At 38.4% G+C, this 18,583-nt stretch overlaps 1 protein-coding gene across 4 annotated transcripts in view; it reads right to left on the bottom strand.

The window, feature by feature from the left end:
* Positions 1-566: 566 nt before the first annotated feature.
* The window catches only part of specc1 (sperm antigen with calponin homology and coiled-coil domains 1), a 117,737-nt gene continuing 99,720 nt past the window's right edge, over positions 567-18,583 (bottom strand). For 2 of the 4 annotated variants that reach the window (XM_066658576.1, XM_066658579.1), the window contains 3 exons: positions 13,826-13,942; positions 9,593-9,652; positions 567-2,482 (listed from right to left, as the gene is read on the bottom strand). In XM_066658576.1, coding sequence (XP_066514673.1) covers positions 2,393-2,482; positions 9,593-9,652; positions 13,826-13,942 — 267 coding nt within the window. In that variant the 3' untranslated portion in view covers positions 567-2,392. The remainder of the gene's footprint in view (positions 2,483-9,592; positions 9,653-13,825; positions 13,943-18,583) is intronic. The other 2 variants (XM_066658577.1, XM_066658578.1) reach the window with 1 other exon arrangement.

Raw genomic sequence — 18,583 nt, 5'->3', positions numbered from 1 at the left:
GCTTGTGTTTGGAGACTAACTTCTATCACTCTTTCTGACTTCTATCGCAGTTTCTGTCCAGCGGGTGCCGCTGAGCCCCTCCACCGTCACAAAGCACTCACAGGCGGACACACTTCACATAGGCCAAGGCCGTTTAAGCAGCCTAGCTCTGCTGGCCATTGAGAGGACACTAGTCAAGTCCCTGGAAAAGACGCCTTGTTGGTACGACAGGGTCACAGATCATTTTCAGAGAACGGAGGGTAGAATTTATGTATAAATAAATACACATTTTATAATGTAGGCCGAAATTGAGCTTCCCCTCTTTGAAAGACCAGCATCCGCCACTAGATGATACATATAAAAGAAGATCTTTTCCTAACTGGAGACCTGTTGCATGAGTCAGTGTAATTCTTACATTGCTGTTGGGACTCAACCTTGTATCTCAAAACAGCAAGTTCTTAAATTCCATTGGACGATAATTGCATTTTTATTCAATTATCAGGTTTTGACACAGTACAAGGAGCACAAGCAGTTTCATATGTTGTGGTAAAGCCCCTAAAGTGTCCTTTTCCATTCCATGCCCCAAATACAGCTCGTGTCCTTACTGATAATAACTGATTAACTGATCAATGACCATGTCATTTTGCTTTAGAAGACTTTATTATCAACAGTAACTGTCCATGAGTTTCTCTCGCCAAGCAAAACTGAAATGTTGCACATAATAAAAATGTAACATTGCACACAACTTGGGAACATTACAGAGTTGATAAATCAAGACCAGTTCATTAGAGATCAAAGAAATAAAGCTGTCAATTTGGACTGTGATACTTTGTCCTTGGTTCTGTATTTACTTCTTATAAAAAAAAATATCAGTGTATTTAGTGTGGCTACATTTGGCACAGGTTCATTTCTGATTATAGAAAACAATACGACAGTGAATGTCAGTGCTGTATAAATTCTGTTGACAACTACATTTCAAAATATACTTCAAATGTTAGAGTTACTTCTAATCTACAGCATTCAGTTAAAACATCTGATATGTCCAAGTATTGGCACAATTCCTAAAAAGTTGAAAAAAATGTAGTGCTTTGGAAATCCTGATCTGTTTATAAATGAAAACAAGATATTTCAACTTCACCGTTTTGATTGTTTTTGTAAATATTCACTATTCACAAAACCAATGCAATTCCAAAAGATTTGGGACTGGGACAAAGTGTAAACTAGAAATGTGAAACCATTGAAAAACATGTTAAACATGTGCTGTAATCAGGCTTGCGTATCAAAGCAGCAACCAGCAAAGGTGTATTCTTATTACGAGCAAAGATGATAAGGAAGGAACACACCCTGGACAAGACACCAAATAATGTGCAAGCGAATAATCCAACAGTTGAATAATCCAGCAGTGTGTGGTTGCAGGAATTTAAAGTATTTCACTCTACAGCACGTAATATCATCAAAATATTCAGGGAATCTGGAGAAGTCTCTGTATTCAATGGTGAAAGTACAAAAGAAAAAAAGGAAGGGCCAGTTCAGTGACAAAGTATGTGTATGTAACAGAAGAATGGCCAAAAAATTCTGCTTTCAAAACTGGACTCTTGGTGCCTTACATGATTTTTACAAAATTAAAGGAAAAAGATTGGTCAACATGCTCCTGTCCCAACTTTCTTGGAATATTTTACAGGCATTACATTTGTAATGTGTATATTCACAAAAACATCAAATCTGGTGTTTTTTTGTTGCTAGAAAAATGCAAATATTCATTGCTGTCTGATTTTAGCAGCATTCCACATACTCTCCTAACATTTCTGAGATTGTGATTTCTATAAACATTTGTAAAAGTCCTGAAATAATAAGAATAATTACTTTACTTCCCATTCTACCAGTGAATGCACTTTCTGGACCTTATAGAAAATATAGTAAATCTTACAAGTAATATTTCTTAATCATATGAGAACGTGCCGTCTCTGGACTGACTTATTAAAAGATTGAATCCAGTTTCTTTATAGAGTAACAATGCAATACGTGCATCCCCATTGAGAACTAAGACAATATTCAAAAATACTTATTTTTTTCTATACTTTTGGTAATAGTTCATTCTCTGTAAACTCCAACACTAAGATCTGTACCGTGGTTCTGAAATGAAGCAGCAAAACACAACAACCTCAGTCTTTCAAAGCAAGTTCAAACTTGAAATGGAAGGTAAAGTCTGCCCAGTGAGCAGAGGCTTCAAGCAAAATCGGACTCTTCTCAGAATCAAACATTTTTGTCCATTAAACAGAAGTAAATGTAGAAATGGGTGTTTTTGTTTGTCTGACAGAAGAACCTCGTTCCCGAAGTGGAAGAGCAGGGACGCGGTCAGAAAGTGCTTCTGTGTCACAGAAGATTTGCAGCGTTCAATGTGTCCAGGTGAAGGTCAAGTCTCAAAGTACTTGTAGATCTGAGATACATACTGCATCACACTCTGCCAATCCGGCCGGTCAGTGTGCATCAGCTCATCTATGTCCTGATGGAGAGAGTGGGGGTGGGTGAGAGAGAGTGAGAGAGAGAGAGAGAGAGAGAGAGAGAGAGAGAGAGAGGAAGAGAGAGAGAGAGAGAGGAAGAGAGAGAGAAAGAGAGAGAGAGAGGAAGAGAGAGAGAGAGAGAGAGGAAGAGAGAGAGAGAGAGAGAGGAAGAGAGAGAGAGAGAGAGAGGAAGAGAGAGAGAGAGAGAGAGAGAGAGAGAGAGGAAGAGAGAGAGAGAGAGGGAGAGAGAGGAAGAGAGAGAGAAAAAGAGAGAGGAAGAGAGAGAGAGAGAAAGAGAGAGAGAGAGAGAGAGAGAGGAAGAGAGAGAGAGAGAGAGAGAGAGAGAGGAAGAGAGAGAGAGAGAGAGAGAGGAAGAGAGAGAGAGAGAAAAAGAGAGAGGAAGAGAGAGAGAGAGAGAAAGAGAGAGAGAGAGAGGAAGAGTTTTAAAAACAACCATCAAGTTTGTCATGCGCAGGTATCTATGGAAGCATGAAGCATGTTTCCACCCCATGAACAAATGCATAGTCATGTTGTATCTCATAATTATGCTTTAGCATCTCAAACTTGACTTAATACAATGACTTACAATGAATTACCATCTGACAATAATGGCTTATCTCAAAACAATGACTCAGTGACTCATAATAATGACTGACCCTATTAGAATAATTATGCATTGTCTCATAAAGACTTGTGGTTTTGCACATATCACTGACATTAATAAACTCTTAATATTTACAGTTCTTACAGTGCTTCAGTTTCTTCACTGCATTCAGTCAACACTGACTCACTCCTGCCTTTCCACCAACAGTGCCATTTATAGTACACTCTCAGAAAAACTGCCACTGAGATGGTACCCTCAAGGGTAAATATTCAGTCCCTTTAATTAGAGAATATTACTGTGCTCTTTAATAATTTTAGATTTTATAGTTGTGTTGATTTCATACGCCCTGTTTCATTTCCAGAAATTATATTTATTAACCTTTTACACAGTTTTATAATGAAAGATTACACTTATTCAGCTCTCCTTCAGGGAACATAACAGGACTTTAAAACACTTTTGTACCTTTTAAAGGAAATTTAACACTGTTGTATCTTAAGGGATGACAGTTTGCTTCTACCATCCTTTTTCTCTGACAGTGTACAGTAAAAACATGCACATCTGACGGACGCTAATGACAGCCACCCTGACTAACGTAATCTTTAACTCTAAATACAAATAAATGCAACAGCATCATTTTCTGAAAGTGAGTCTAGGGTATATCTCAGCACAAGTGGTTCCAGATAATCCAATAAAATTCCTTCCTTCCTGAAGTACCCTAAAGGCACATCTAACAAAAGGAAACAATGACACAGAGCAGAGAACTTGAGAGCATGAGACCTGGACATTAGACCACAGACTCAGGAACAGTAATCATCTTTAATAAAAATAATGCTCATCATTTTTGTCAGAAATAAGCAGACATCACAATACATTTAACAACTAATATGTTTTTAAAGTTAAACCTATTATTGTTATGCCTCAACCCACTGAGCAGATGAGATAAAGCATGGGCAAAGCAAACATAAGATCCAACTCAATCTCAGTACAAATGTCCTCACCACCTTAAAGGAACATTAGGGAAGAGTTGGGATTTTTGCTCATTTTTTGTAATTCACTTTTACAGCACTGGGGGAGGAAAAGTTACATAGTGCAGTCAAGGGAGCTGCTAGAAATCTTGGGCCCCATGAAAAAAAAACCCAGCAAGCCAACTAAATTCAAGTCTGCTTTTGGCTGTAGTGGTAGCACTCATGTTAGAACAACTGACAGCTGAGCTGAGCATTCCCAGAGCATGCACTTTCACGTGTCCAGCTGTGCCAGAATCAAACTGTACCATTCAGTAAAAAGAGAGAGGGGTGAAATGACAATATGATAAATAATTCAAGAAAAATGTGCCCAGAGAAGCAATGACCGAGGTTCTGTTCTTCCTTTTACAGCTCAGTGAAGCTCTTCAGTGATATTGAAGCTGTAATTTTACGGTAAAAATACTACATTTAATTCAAAAGTTTTACAAGGCTGAACAGAAAATGTATGTTAAAGCTGATCTCAACTTTGCATTGTATTTCAGCCTTAAATTGTAGCCTTTTGTCCTGTCCAGAGTGTGATCCTGCCTTGTGCCCAGTGATTCTGGGGAGGCTGTGGATACACCATGACCCAGACAACGAGGAAGCAGTTACAGAAGATGAATGGATAAATGTTAGCCTTAGGGCTGATCTATAAGACATTCTGGCTTCTTTTTTAAGCTTTCATTTCTACCAGTAATATTTTGATGTCTGTATAATTTAACAGTTCATTAGGTAAGTGCATCATGTAACTGCTTGTGGCCCCAAGCATGTGGCAGATCGACTACATTTGGATTAAATAGTGTGAATGGGATTTTTTTTGGCAAATTATCACTTATATATTTTACAGCCCTTTGTGCCCTGGCTGTTGTGTTAGGAGCTCACACCACTGCTTAATTCCTGTTTCAGCATCTTTTAAATGATGCCCACAGTATAACATGCACCGTACTAACATTACAATGATGTTTTCACTCTGATTTAAACATTATTCAGAGTTGTGTTGGAGCTTTAACTGTGTCCAAGTACCCAAGGGCTGTTTTTCTAAAAAAAATAAAACCCACTCTGTGTTTGGGGAAGAAATGTAGAATAATCTTTGGTCTGGCCTGTATTCTTCTGACCAGACTGACCAATCACCACATCCCCCAGTGTGATTTAACCTCTAGACTGTGCCCTGCAGACATTTTCTTGACCGGGCAGTAGGAGTGTGAGCCCAAATGCTCAGCCTCATAAAACATTCAAAGCTAATTTAACAGGCCCCCTGTGGGAGGAGAAGCATTTGAATGCATTTTCCTGTTTTTCAGTCATTTTCCTTTGCTTTTGTTCCTCGTACAGTTTTTACTCCCTCATGGATATGCCTTAAAAGGCCTCCTCTTACATTTCACTTGACTTTGTTTGATTTGATTCTCATGCCTCTTTGAAGGGACACATGAGGCTATTTGAATAAATGCATTTATAAACTCATCTTAAACTCATCTATCAGCTTCTGTGTATTTGTTTGGTTGTTTAAATACCGCAAACAGCAAACGTGCAGACTGACATTAGAACGCTGAAATTATTTCTATTACTTATTATTTAAAATAATGTTCCACCTTAAATGGACAAAATCAACGGCTCTGAAGCTGACTTGTTATAAGATTTTTTAGGTTGAGGATATTAATACAGGGAGGAATAAAATTGATGCTCTAGGGTGACAATGAGCATTAACGTATTTAAACATAATTTAAAATGCCTGCGTTCATAATGTTTAGCAAAACAACAATAACATTAGACCTCTTAGGGTTAAAGCCAGAGAACACATTTATAGGGACTTTGTTTGAAAAACGTAGACTGAGGCACTCCTCCAGGCATTAACTCCACTTCCTCTACTCATTGTTGAAGACCAAAATACACAGAGGATGTGAATTTTATATGTGGCAGGTTACAATCTGCAGTGTATTAATGGAAGCTAAACACAGTGTGCCAAGCCTGCTCATTGTTTCATCTCATCATCAACATTGTCACACCTTCAATCCACACGCACACACACATCTTCAGACATTTTAGCACAGAGCTGCTTTATAGTCAAGGGCATAACTCATATTTGTGTTCCGAAGGATGAAGGGTAAAACGTGTATGTGTCTGTGTCAGGTGGCGTATGTCAGGTGAGTGTAATCAGCTCCTGAGAAAAGCAGTAATATGTTTTGGTAAATTGAGCATTAACACTGTCCTCTTTACTAGAGCAGGGCCTCCTGAAATGAAGACAAATAAATCATTCCCGGTAGCTTTAGGATGTTTAAACCTGAATTGGCCCTTTAATCCTCGGAGGTACCAGTGTTTTAGGAACAAACATGACCTCAAAGGGGATCATGAAAAGAAAAATCCAACCGAAGAATCCCAAAGTACACATCAGTAATTATGTACCTGTGAGATTACTCATGACCTGCTAGGGCAAAGCTTTTATGTTGAAAAACGCTAGAGACCTAGATGGAAAAAAAATGTAGGTATGAATTAAATATGTAAATACTTATATCCGAAATACTGTAACCTCACACTTCGGCTGGAAGCAGTAAGACAATCACGTTTAAAAAATGAACTAAACAAAACTGTAGTCAGTTAGCACTGATCAACTACAAACACAAAACGCAAAGCTTCTACTTCCATTATTTCAGTACATATCACTAACAACAGACCTGTTATTATTTATTATTATCCATCAGGGTGTCTTACCACGCTCAATTTAATGGAGAAAAAAATGACTGAAGACCATTTCCCACATGGTTTGATTCGTGGTCATGCTTCAGCTGCAAGCTATTGATGTTGAATACAATATGTTTTCAAAAATATCATGGAATCATTTAAAAAATGCGTGGACAAAATCATTTATTATGAAAAGTGTGAAGGACAATATTTATCATTACAAAAAATTACTGGCCACAAATCTGTAATTACAATAAATGGTGGGGGCAAAATTAGACGTTACAAAAACGTAGTCGGGACAAAATAAATTGCGAAAAGAAGCAGGCACAAACCTGTCCATTATAAAAAGTGAATTGATCTAAGTCGGGTCCTTTATAAAGTGGATGAGAAAAAGATTTAATAAAGTGGTCGGACAAAATTATGGCAGTTTAAAAAAAAAAAGTTGTAAGGGACAAAATTGAGGGGAGACATTATCATGTGTTTAACTCCTTTAACTGGAGGACATTTCAAAAGGTGAATATGAATAAATTTGATATTTCCAAAAGTGAGGGACAAATTTGAAAATTTCAAAAAGCAACAAGGACAAAATGTCACTGCCAAAATATTAGAGACAACATTTCAAAAAGTGGAGGGGACGTGTGTCCAGGGTTAATTGTACGAGTGACAGTGTCAGTGATGTAGAAGCGTAAGTGTTTAGTCTTAGTGAACTCTGGAACTTTCAGGAGCATTTTGTTACAGTAAGTTGGATACTGCACCCTTTCCCGAAAATTAGCTCTGCATCATGTCTGGACATTCACAAACGCAGCAGTGACTTTGTTTTGAGTCTGTTGAGACAGAGTGATAACAGTCACACAAGAGCCAAGTCAAACCAACAGAACCTTCATGCGTAAAATGTACGCATATGTATGCATATTTAAGGTAGTGATATTTCTGACATCTGAATGGCCCCTAAATTACTTGGACAGCAGCCCACCCCACCATTCCCCCCGCCCCAAGAAAAAGGAGACTTCCCGAGGCAGAGAGGCAATGATTGTGACTGGTCAGGCTCTCAGGCTCCACTGGGCATCACTCCAGCACTAGTCTTCTGCTTCATGTCATTGTAACTGTCACTAGTCTGTCTCTTTGAGGGATCTCAAGGATATAGATGTCAGGAGCCAGTTAAAGCTAATGTTGAGGGACACATGAGAGTTGGTGGAAAAAACTCTTCTGACTCTACAAATTTAGCAAACTTTACCATTTAAAGCCTATTATTTAGATCATTCATTGTTAACAATTATTACATCATTTTTAATACAGTTAATTTCCATGCGTATTAAACAGACAGGAGAATTACATTGGTCATTCTACCCATATTTACAGTGCATACTGATGTCATACTGATGTTATGGGTGGCACTGTGGCGCAGCAGGTAGTGTCGCAGTCACACAGCTCCAGGGACCTGGAGGTTGAGGGTTTGAGTCTCGCTCGGTGTGACTGTCTGTGAGGAGTTTGGTGTGTTCTCCCTGTGTCCACGTGGGTTTCCTCCGGGTGCTCCAGTTTCCTCCCACAGTCCAAAAACTCACGTTCGTAGGTGGATTGGCGACTTAAAATGGCCATAGGTGTGAGTGTGTGAGTGAATGTGTGTGTGTGTGTGTCTGTGTTGCCCTGTGAAGGACTGGCGCCCCCTCCAGGGTGTATTCCTGCCTTGCACCCAATGATTCCAGGTAGGACCTACCGCGACCCCGAACTGGATAAGCGCTTACAGATAATGAATGAATACTGATGTTGTATAATTGTGTACTGTTTCATATTGTGGTACTGTTGCTGATTTTATGCATAGCAATTGCTAATGACTGTGCACAGAGCTGTAAGTTATCACTGCAGTTGTAATGTCCATTTAATCACAAAGTGATTTTTTTTCATTGATGAGCATATACAGTATGACACTGTACACAATTTTAGGAGCTATTGCTCTGTCTGAGTGTGAGTTCTAATTCTTAAAAAAGATTTTATACTGAAAGGCAGCTCCCCGAGTGGTAGTTATTCCTGATGTTAAGATTCACTTGTTTGTTCCTTTTATCTTCAGCAATCAGTGTATCATATTCTAAGAATACAAGCCTAAAATCATGGCCTATTTCCCACAGTCTTATAATATACTTAAAGGGTAATACATTTCTTAACCTCTTTCTGCAGTGGCCCAATTGTTTGCTATTTCATCTACAGTTCTGTTTTAATATTGTGACATTGTGTGCGTGAACACCTGGATAAGTTACATTTTTTTTGTCATTTTGAACAACAAAACACAAATTAATGGATAACTAATATATAGATGCTGTTAATGAATATAAAGAGAAGCTACTTCTCCAAACTATGTTCCAAATCCTCAAATGCATATTGTGTATTTTTTAAAGAATAATAGAACACATGGTAATACTCTGCTTTACTTCACTCCGATTCCTCTATCAGTAGATTAAATTGAGGGGAATAAAATGTGCCAGTGTACTTAAGAATGGCCACTATGGGGCATGTGGAAAAAGGCTACTATTTTAAGTAATTGGGAAACAACAAAAAAGATATTATGTATATTTTATTTATTGTAATTGCCATTTAATCACTAAATAACTTTTTATATTGTAAGATTTTTAATTCTATTATAACATTCTTATTGTTATTTTTCATTCTGTGTTGTTATGGTGTCATCTATTTTTCTATCATCACTGTTGATATAATTCGTGGAGTGGTACCATAATTTGTTTAATCATAGTTTTACTAAAATTAACTGGTTTCAGTTATTGAAATCATTGAGCCATTTATCTGAACATGTGCTGTTGTGGTGTGTGCGTGCGCTTTCTCACCAGTGAGGGTTTAATTCCGACACTTTCCGCCGCTTGGAAGGCCAGGGTCAGATTGCGGCCCTATGGAAAAACAAACAGCAGGATTAGAGGTCATTTACCACACAGAGAGATGAACCAGGCAACAAATAAACAAACTACTAACGATAAACACCCATGCATACTGCAGCTAATGCACCACGATATAAATGCAGCAAGCCCACACAAATCCACACCCACAAATCCAAATAAATAGCCACAGAGCATATTCTTATGTCCTGGGATGACCATCAAAGGTCAATGAGAGCACAGACAACTAGAATAGTTATTAAACTTGCATTATTTATATTTTAAAGGTAGCAGAAAGTTCGGTCATGCACTTGGCTAACTGTGGTAGAGGTCAAGATGATCCAGGAAAACATTCATTCCAGGGAATTTCAGAGTAAGTGATAAGGCAATATCCTGACTTTAAGGAAACTTATGTTTGTTAATCTGTTCTGAGTAATCATTCAAACTGTTTTTAACCATGTTTTTTTAACAATGTTTGTTTTAACAGGGTTAAAAAAACATTACTTGAAACTGACCTTCTGAATAAATGATTAGAAATGAGTTTGAAATTCCTTGCATCTTTCCAGTACTTTCTTTGGTCAAAATCATGACACAGATAACCCTAGTTATCATTTGGTCAGACTGGAAACTGATCATCCTGTTAAAATAGCATGAATCAAAATATAACTTTGAATGTTAGAGGCAATTATTAGCCAAATTCTGCTGATATACATTGGTCCACCAAAAATTGAAATTACTTCTACAGTTTTAAACTACAGTCCACTGGTTGCGCTACATACATTGTAAACCCAATTTTTCACTCTGTTTTTTTAAAGGCCCAGGGAACCTACATCCGTGTTAATCTGGCTCCTCAGGGCCCACAATGTAAATGTATAAATTACTTCTGTTGAATATCTTCCTAATGTCTAATAAATGTATGCGGTTTTTACCAGTATTGCTCACAACAAGTTACATTACTCATCATTCAAGTAAAACAAAATACAGAGATTTTTTTAGCAGCATGAAAAAGAAATAAATTTACAAAACAAATAATTTATACTGAACATTTATTCTTTCACAGACATTTTTAGCAGTCAGATCAGGCAGTTTGAGGGTCTAGGCAGAGCTTTACTGACTTACGGCACAGTATTTAAAAATCTCCACCCAATGCATTTTAACCAATCACATTCATCCCTGCCTGTTTGCTGGTAACCAGTTAGGTTCCTTCTGCTTCAAAGGCAACAATGCCTTCAGAACCATTTTGAATAGTAAATTTGTACATGTGTATTGATCTCTTCTCCATATACAATGGGTGGACCTAAGATGAGTAAAGCTCACGTCAGCTTTACCCTGACCAATCACAACAAGCATTACATGGCCCTGACTTATTTTCAAATCGAAGCCATGTCATGCGCTAGCTCATTTTAGGCACTAACACTGAGGAAAAAACCTGCACTGATTTTGAGGCTCTCACTGAGTAAAACCAGTGCTCCATTCAAAACTCACACTGAGTAAAACCGGGGCTCGTTTTGAGGTACACATTGAGAGAAATCAGCACTCGTTTTGAGGCTCACACTGAGTGAAACCGCCACAGAGGTGTTGTGCCAGAGGAGTCAGTAGAAAAAAACCACAAAGTTCTTCATTTGTGTTGCTTCCATCTTTATCATAATAATCAGCAGCAAACTACTGTAAACACTAATGCAAATTCATAACAGTAATCACTGATTCATTGTTATTGCCCAAATGCATATTTTGATGACTCCATTTTGGTCAAAACAAGTAAATGATTTAAAAATTGCTCCCTACAGTACTCTATAGTCACTACATAGTTTCCTGTATACAGTGAAACAATGTTGACATAGCAACTGACAATGCTAACGTTACCATGATATCATTAGCTCGCCTCCACACTTTCCCCGCAGTGTGAACTTTTACAGAAATGCATCATTTATTGGACATCTGCTTTTCATCGAACCTTTTCTCTGTAAAAAATGGCACTAACATGTGGTTTTTCCCAGTTACAGCCTCTGCTCCTCTAGAATGTTGGGACATTTCTATGTGTATTTCATGGCATACAGTCACAAGAGCATTAGTCAGATGTTTAATTCTGGATTACAAACACTACTCCAACTCATCCCAAAAATACTGGAGTTGCGCCGTCACTCCAGGGGGACACAGTTATACTGTTCTAAGATGTATGTGGTGGGCATGGTATACTAAAGCTTGTACAGCTGCTTTAGACCACCCATTCATACTTTTCTAAAGAGATTTTACAAGCTGTGACTGATGGCACTACTACTATGACCATTTTTTAAGAACATAGAAACAGAATGGCTGGTGATTTCTCTGTAATTAAACAAACATCACAGAAATGGACTGCTACATGTTGGCATGCAGAAGGGGTTTAATACTCCAGAGACCCTTGCAGGAACATTCCATTAAAGGTTCCATTAGCATTTCTCAGAAACCTTCACAAACACAATGCACTTAAAGAATGAATCATTGTGAATAATTTAACTGGATATTAGCCTGTTGTGCTAATCAGCACTGTATTGGGAATGGGACACGTAACCTCATGTCCTTTACATGCTTATGTGGTACTGAAGCTCATTGTTTAGAGTGCATTTGTGTGTTCATCCCTGCGTATGCCATCTGTGGTGTGTGTGTGTGTGTGAATATGTGTGTGTGTGTATATATATATATAAATAAATATATATATATATTTTATTTTTTATTTTTTTTCCCCCCTCAAACCTGCAAGTCATTCATTAAAACCGATAGAGCTCCAGGGCTTTAAAGGCCGTGTTGAAATACAAACGGTGTCAGGTATCAGGGCCTGGCTGAACAATACAATTTGCGTGGAAGAAGCTCATATTAATAATGTTAACAAGAACTAGCGTACCTGAAATTAACTCACAGCCTTTCAAACAGAGATGTGCATAAATAAAACATGCGCTCAGAGCAAGGTCGCTTCATCTGTGATGCACACAAGCATTGAGGAGTTCATTGCATATCATATTTCACAATACAATTAAGTTTACAATCTCATTTAAATAATTTCTGTAAACACCACAGTGAAATATTATAAAGATGCTAAAGTTAGCACCATCCATCCATCCATCCATCCATCCATTATCTGTAACCGCTTATCCAATTTTAGGGTCGCGGGGGGTCCAGAGCCTACCTGGAATCATCGGGCGCAAGGCAGGAATACACCCTGGAGGGGACGCCAGTCCTTCACAAGGCAACACAGACACACACATACACATTCACTCACACATTCACACCTACGGACACTTTCGAGTCGCCAATCCACCTGCAACGTGTGTTTTTGGACTGTGGGAGGAAGTTAGCACCATATTAAAATCAATTAATTTATTTTTATTCATGTCCTAGCTGGTAAACTCTTGTTAAGGAACTTTTTTATGTGTCAGATTAAAACCATTTAATATGTTTTCATTTATTTGCGTCTAGTTCATTGTCCTGTCTGGTAAAGTGTGTGTGAGTGTGTGAAGGTGTGGTACTTTTTTCTGACTGATGAGCTCCTATGGTACCTTTCCACTGCATTGTCCCTAATCGATACAGCGGCTCTTTTGCTTTTCCATTAAGCAAATCTGGGACCTGGTCCCTGGAACCGGGTACTTTTTAAGTCCCTGCTTGTGCCTGGTTGAAAGCAAGCCGTGTAGGGATTAAACATGTGTAAACACTGCAGAGCACTGTTTGGCCAGAAACACTTGTCTACACTGTGAAATGGAAATAATCAGCACAAACTCATCATGTGTAAAATCTTCAAGCTACAGCAGATATCACATTTGTTTTTTCAGACTCACAGTGGTAGCTCATAAAAACAATGCTGTAGAGTGTTTTAAGGAGGTTCAGACTCTGACTGATCACTCTGAACTGATGTGTGGAGCTGTGTTCACTCCCAAACAACAACAACAACACAACCACACACGAATACACAGTGAGCTAGAGACGTGGTTTGCAATGTCACTGGCTACATTCTGGGTACAGGGGGCTTTACAGTGAAAAACCAACCAGGGATTAAGAGAGTACAGCCGAGTAGAACCACATAGAAAAGAGCAGGTATAAAGCAGTAGAAAAAGCGCCAGTAGTAAGGCATGTGTGTGTGTGTGTAAGTGTATGGTACATTTTTTTTGCTGATGAGATCTTGTTAAGGTATTTTTTCTGCGAGTGTGTGCGTGGTACCTTGTCCTGGCTGATGAGCTCCTGGTAAGGGATGTGTGCAGGCAGGTAGGTGTGTAGTAGGGCACAAAAGGCCAGGCCATCACTCCAACTGCTGCTGAAGTTTGTCACATCAATGTTCTACAGGAGAAACACAGGACAAACAAAAGTTTTATATTCCACTCTCATATAAACAACCAGAAAAATCTAATTATATTTACCAGAAGCAACAAAAAAACTTTTTTTTCTTTGTAGATCTACTGGCCACTTCAGATTTTTTACAGCCTTCAATTCAGAAGACTTGCTTTCAGTTTTCAGAGGTATTATATTTAGGAATATTTTTCCCCTGCTTCAACATTCAGTCTTAGAAGCTTGTTGCATTTCCTGTTCTTTATTATTTAAATCAGCACTACGTAAGATCTGGTATTTTTGCACCTGTGTGTACCCTTCCATTCCAATGTAAAAATCTATTTTAGAACACTGTTCTGAAATTAAGAAGGAGGCACTATGTGCTATGCCCAGAGCAACAATAAAAGAATAAAAAATGTAAGGTAAGTAAAGCATCACAATGATTTTAAAACAGTATTTTAGGTAAAAATACTAGCTAGTGTTGCTTTGAATAATCAAACATATCCAAATACATTCAGTTCTGCTGAAGTCTGGCCAATTGTCAACGATGTGTTTGAAGCAAAACCTGACTTTCCAGTCTTCCAGAATTCTGATGTTTGACCTCTAATTTTCAACAATAATTTATTGCTTGGGGTGAGAGCAATTAACCTTTTGTGTCACTCTCTGGGTTTATGTGCGTGCAAGTGCCATGAAGATGTAAAGCAATAAAGACTCAGTGATAAACTGGTGAGCAGGGATTCAGGCTTAGCTCCATTCAGATCCACTTGACACATGTAGCTTTGGGGGAATCATTCAGTATTCACTCCAAAGCACATGCAGTCACTACAGTTTTCTTGCATGAAATGTTTGAACTGTCAATCACATAACATCTGCAGCTGAGTGGTAAAAATACACCCTTTAAATTTCTTTAATGACTTCCTTAACAAGTCTCAATGAGCCTAGTGAGTGACACACATATTCGGTGCCAAAATAGTTATGCAAATTCCAAATATATTGGAAAGATCCAGTTCCCAGCAGCGGTCACTGTAACAAGAAGAAATGGCTTCTTTGGGCTGATGAGCAACTTATCAAAATCTGGCAGTCTGATGGACGAATATGGATTTGGTAGATGCCAGGAGAATGTTTCCTAGCAGGAGTGTCAGAAGTAAAGTTCAAGGACAAGGGATAACGGTTTTGGAAATGAATGTCCAAAAAGTTCATACAAGTGAGTTCACATTGTTTGGTCATGTAATCTCTACACAAGCCAGTATGATGTGAAAGTAAAAAGTAGTAAAGATATTAATCAGTTTTTAAGGCATATGGCTGAACAATGCTTGTCATGACATCTGACCACTGATTGATTTTGTGATAGAGAACAGAAAGTCATGTGCAGAGCTTACAACATAAGCTCAGACATTACACAGTTGATGAGTAATTGGAGAATCCAAGCAGTGACTGTTTCAGAACATATTGGCCATAAAGTTGAGAGATTTGTGGTTTCAGTTACAGCATTTTTTATTTTGTTTATCGTTCTTTCATTAGACTAAAAATGTCTGTTGATAAATTGCATTTAGTGTATAGGAAACATATAAAATATATAATAATACATAAAAATACTGTCAGTGTCCATACTTGATAGTAGCTGCAGTAACTCTTTATATTCTATTATAATGCATCATGAAATTGTCACACAGTGTAAAGGACATCTGCCGTGTTCAGACGATGTAGTAAAGTACAAATCGACAAAAATGGAGATACATGTTTTTCTTCGGACAACAACAGTATATTTTAATTGATTTAATGCCACCTATTACTTTTAGTATGGTTGTAAACAAATTTCATTCATCACATTTTTTGTTTTCAGCTGAAGGAAAAAAAGGCCATAAATCCCAAGCCAAAAAGATACAAAGATTAAATAAACCTCCAACAAAGTCAAGAATTAATCACTCTGATTGCTCGCCATAAAATAAAATGCAGATGTAAACATCAGTTCCATGAAATGTATTACATCAGCACAATTACTGCCATAAATAAGTGAACTGAACGACAACACTGTGCTGGTTTAATATATTTTATTGATGTGGAAAGGAGGTACATGTTGCAGTCTGGTTAATTCAGGGCATGTCTTTTGTCAGCACACGGGAGTGAGACATGAATGCAGAGTAGGAACACTTTCCATCCCAATTAAAATGTTATGCAATACAGCAGAAAAACTGGGTCTTTCAAGACACTGTGTTATTGCAACACACCAAATAGTGAGTCAGAGTTTTGGATTTCATTGACTGCCTACACAACATTGAAATAGGTAACAAATGAAATGGCTCGCAGATCACAATGCACAATATTTTGGCCTATAATTTGTGTCTGGCTTTGATGAATTACTTCATTATCGTTGCTGAATCACAGGCAGCGAATGGCTCTTTAGGGTCATTAGGATTCTGCACTGAGCGTAATGTATCACAGGGTTCTTCAGAGCCCTTTCACCTGGAGAGCCATTTCAAGGCAAGTGGTGAGGGTGAGCAGTAGGACATGCTTCACAGCACGTTCCCTCTCTATATCTCACAAACACACACACACAAACACACATACAGAGGGAACAGGGGCGTCAGGGGAAGACAGAGTAGAATAGAAGTGTGGGCGGAGATCCCTGTCATGACATCATCCACTAAAAAAAGTACAAATATGCATCATATGCTTAAAAAAATTGCCATAATATCAGAAAAAATGTATATATACATTTTCCTGAATTATATATATATATATATATATATATATATATATGTGTGTGTGTTGATTTAATATATTGTTAGTGAGGTTACGAAATGCACCTAATGTATACATTTGAATGACGTAAACACAGGACTGCTTTTTGTTCAGCCTCTGTGTAAATCAATAAGCGAGTGTGTGTGAGTATATGTCAGGGGAGGAAAGAGAAGGGAAGATTAGCGTCAATGGAGGGAGAAGGTGATGAACCACACATATGAAATTACGTCACACCCTCCTAACTCATTGTCCTCTGCGAGACTTCCTGTCCCTTCCTGTATCTCCCTGTGCAGTTGTTCTGGTGATGTGTGTGTGTGTGTGTGTGTGTCTATCCATGGCTGAGTTTGGGAACAGGGCTAAAGGCCAGCTGCATCTCTCCTGGGCTTAGCCCTCTTCAAACCCCCAAGTACACCCACTGTGGCCCAACACTTCTGAAAGGCACTTTGACGTTTCATTCTGAATGGAGACTCCGTCATATGCTACATTCTCTGATGAAACCCTCCAGCGCTGCTGAGAGAACGAGGAAAAATTCATTCACAAACAGAGATGCAAAGATTCTGAGATTCCGAGATCAGAATGAGGTAGATGTTGGAATGAAATCTGTTACTGTTTTGTTCAAAAATAACTGCACAGATACACATCTCTATAAACTGACTTGTACTGTAATTAATGTAACTCACACAGTAATTGTGTAACACATCTGCATTCATTGTAAAAAAATAAAAATTCACCAAGCCCAAAGCCATGTGTTGGCTAGATCAGTTCAGCAGCTTTGGGCGGTACAGTAATAATTTTATTTATATATCAGCTTTTTTTTATGAAGATATTTGGGGAAAATATGATTAAGTAAATATTCAAATATTCAGATAATTTCATTTCAGTGCAAAAGAAATAATGAACAAAACTTCAGTACATAAGCATTACAAAGCTTATTCTCTCTCTCTCTCTCTCTCTCTCTCTCTCTCTCTCTCTCTCTCTCTCTCTCTCTCTCTCTCTCTCTCTCTCTCTCTCTCTCTCTCTCTCTCTCTCTCTCTCTCTCTCTCTCTCTCTCTCTCTCTGAGGGAAACCTGCATGGGCTTGTCATGTAGGCCGACATTCTTCTCATGCCTCCAGCATCTGCTTCTAAACTGTCTCAATGCTCCTCAAACCTCAAAAATACACACCCACACACACACGGGCAAGTGGCGGGGTTGACAGTGTGTATGTGTGTGCGAAGCAGCACGGAGCTGTATCCTGGTCAGTGTGACCCCTGTGGGGAGGGCAGGGGGGAGGGCCACAGCCTTGGCAGGAGAATGGGGAGGGGATAGAGAGAGCAGGGTTATGAATGTGAAAACAACAGCAGCCTCCATCAACATGCTGAGACCATGCTCGCGAAAAGAAAACACACTGTCCATGGACAGGAAGTCTCTCTAGGTCCAGTTTGACCAGAAAAATGTTAAAGAGTGAGAGATGAATGCACGCTGTTAGAATCTCTTTCAGACAGCTCACTAACGGATGCATCTCCAGGACTGGAATGTGTTAACGTGACTTGGCCGTGGTTGGTGCTCCAGATTTAAAGGGTGCACACATTGTATTGCTGTTACCTTTTCAAATATGTAATAGGATAGAGTTGTAAATTAAACATTACCTATTGTTGCTGTCCAAATAAAAACATATATCTCCAAAATAACACCTTTAAAGACATCATGAAATTTTCACACAATGTGAAGGACAGCTGTGCTTAAATGATGTAGTATGATGATATGTTTTATTTTTAAAAAAATCCTCTGTTAAAGCAATGCCAAGAGGAGAACACTAATCTCCAATTTTTTTTACATAATTCTACCCATTCAGACAAAATAATGCCATTTCCAACCCTCTTGGACTTCTTCCCAGGGATAGGTGTGACATTGCTAGGGACTGAACAAAAAA

The sequence above is a fragment of the Hoplias malabaricus genome, chromosome 2 (assembly GCF_029633855.1).
Source record: "Hoplias malabaricus isolate fHopMal1 chromosome 2, fHopMal1.hap1, whole genome shotgun sequence".
Taxonomy (NCBI): Eukaryota; Metazoa; Chordata; class Actinopteri; order Characiformes; family Erythrinidae; genus Hoplias; species Hoplias malabaricus.
This window is presented reverse-complemented; position numbering and strand designations above follow the sequence as displayed.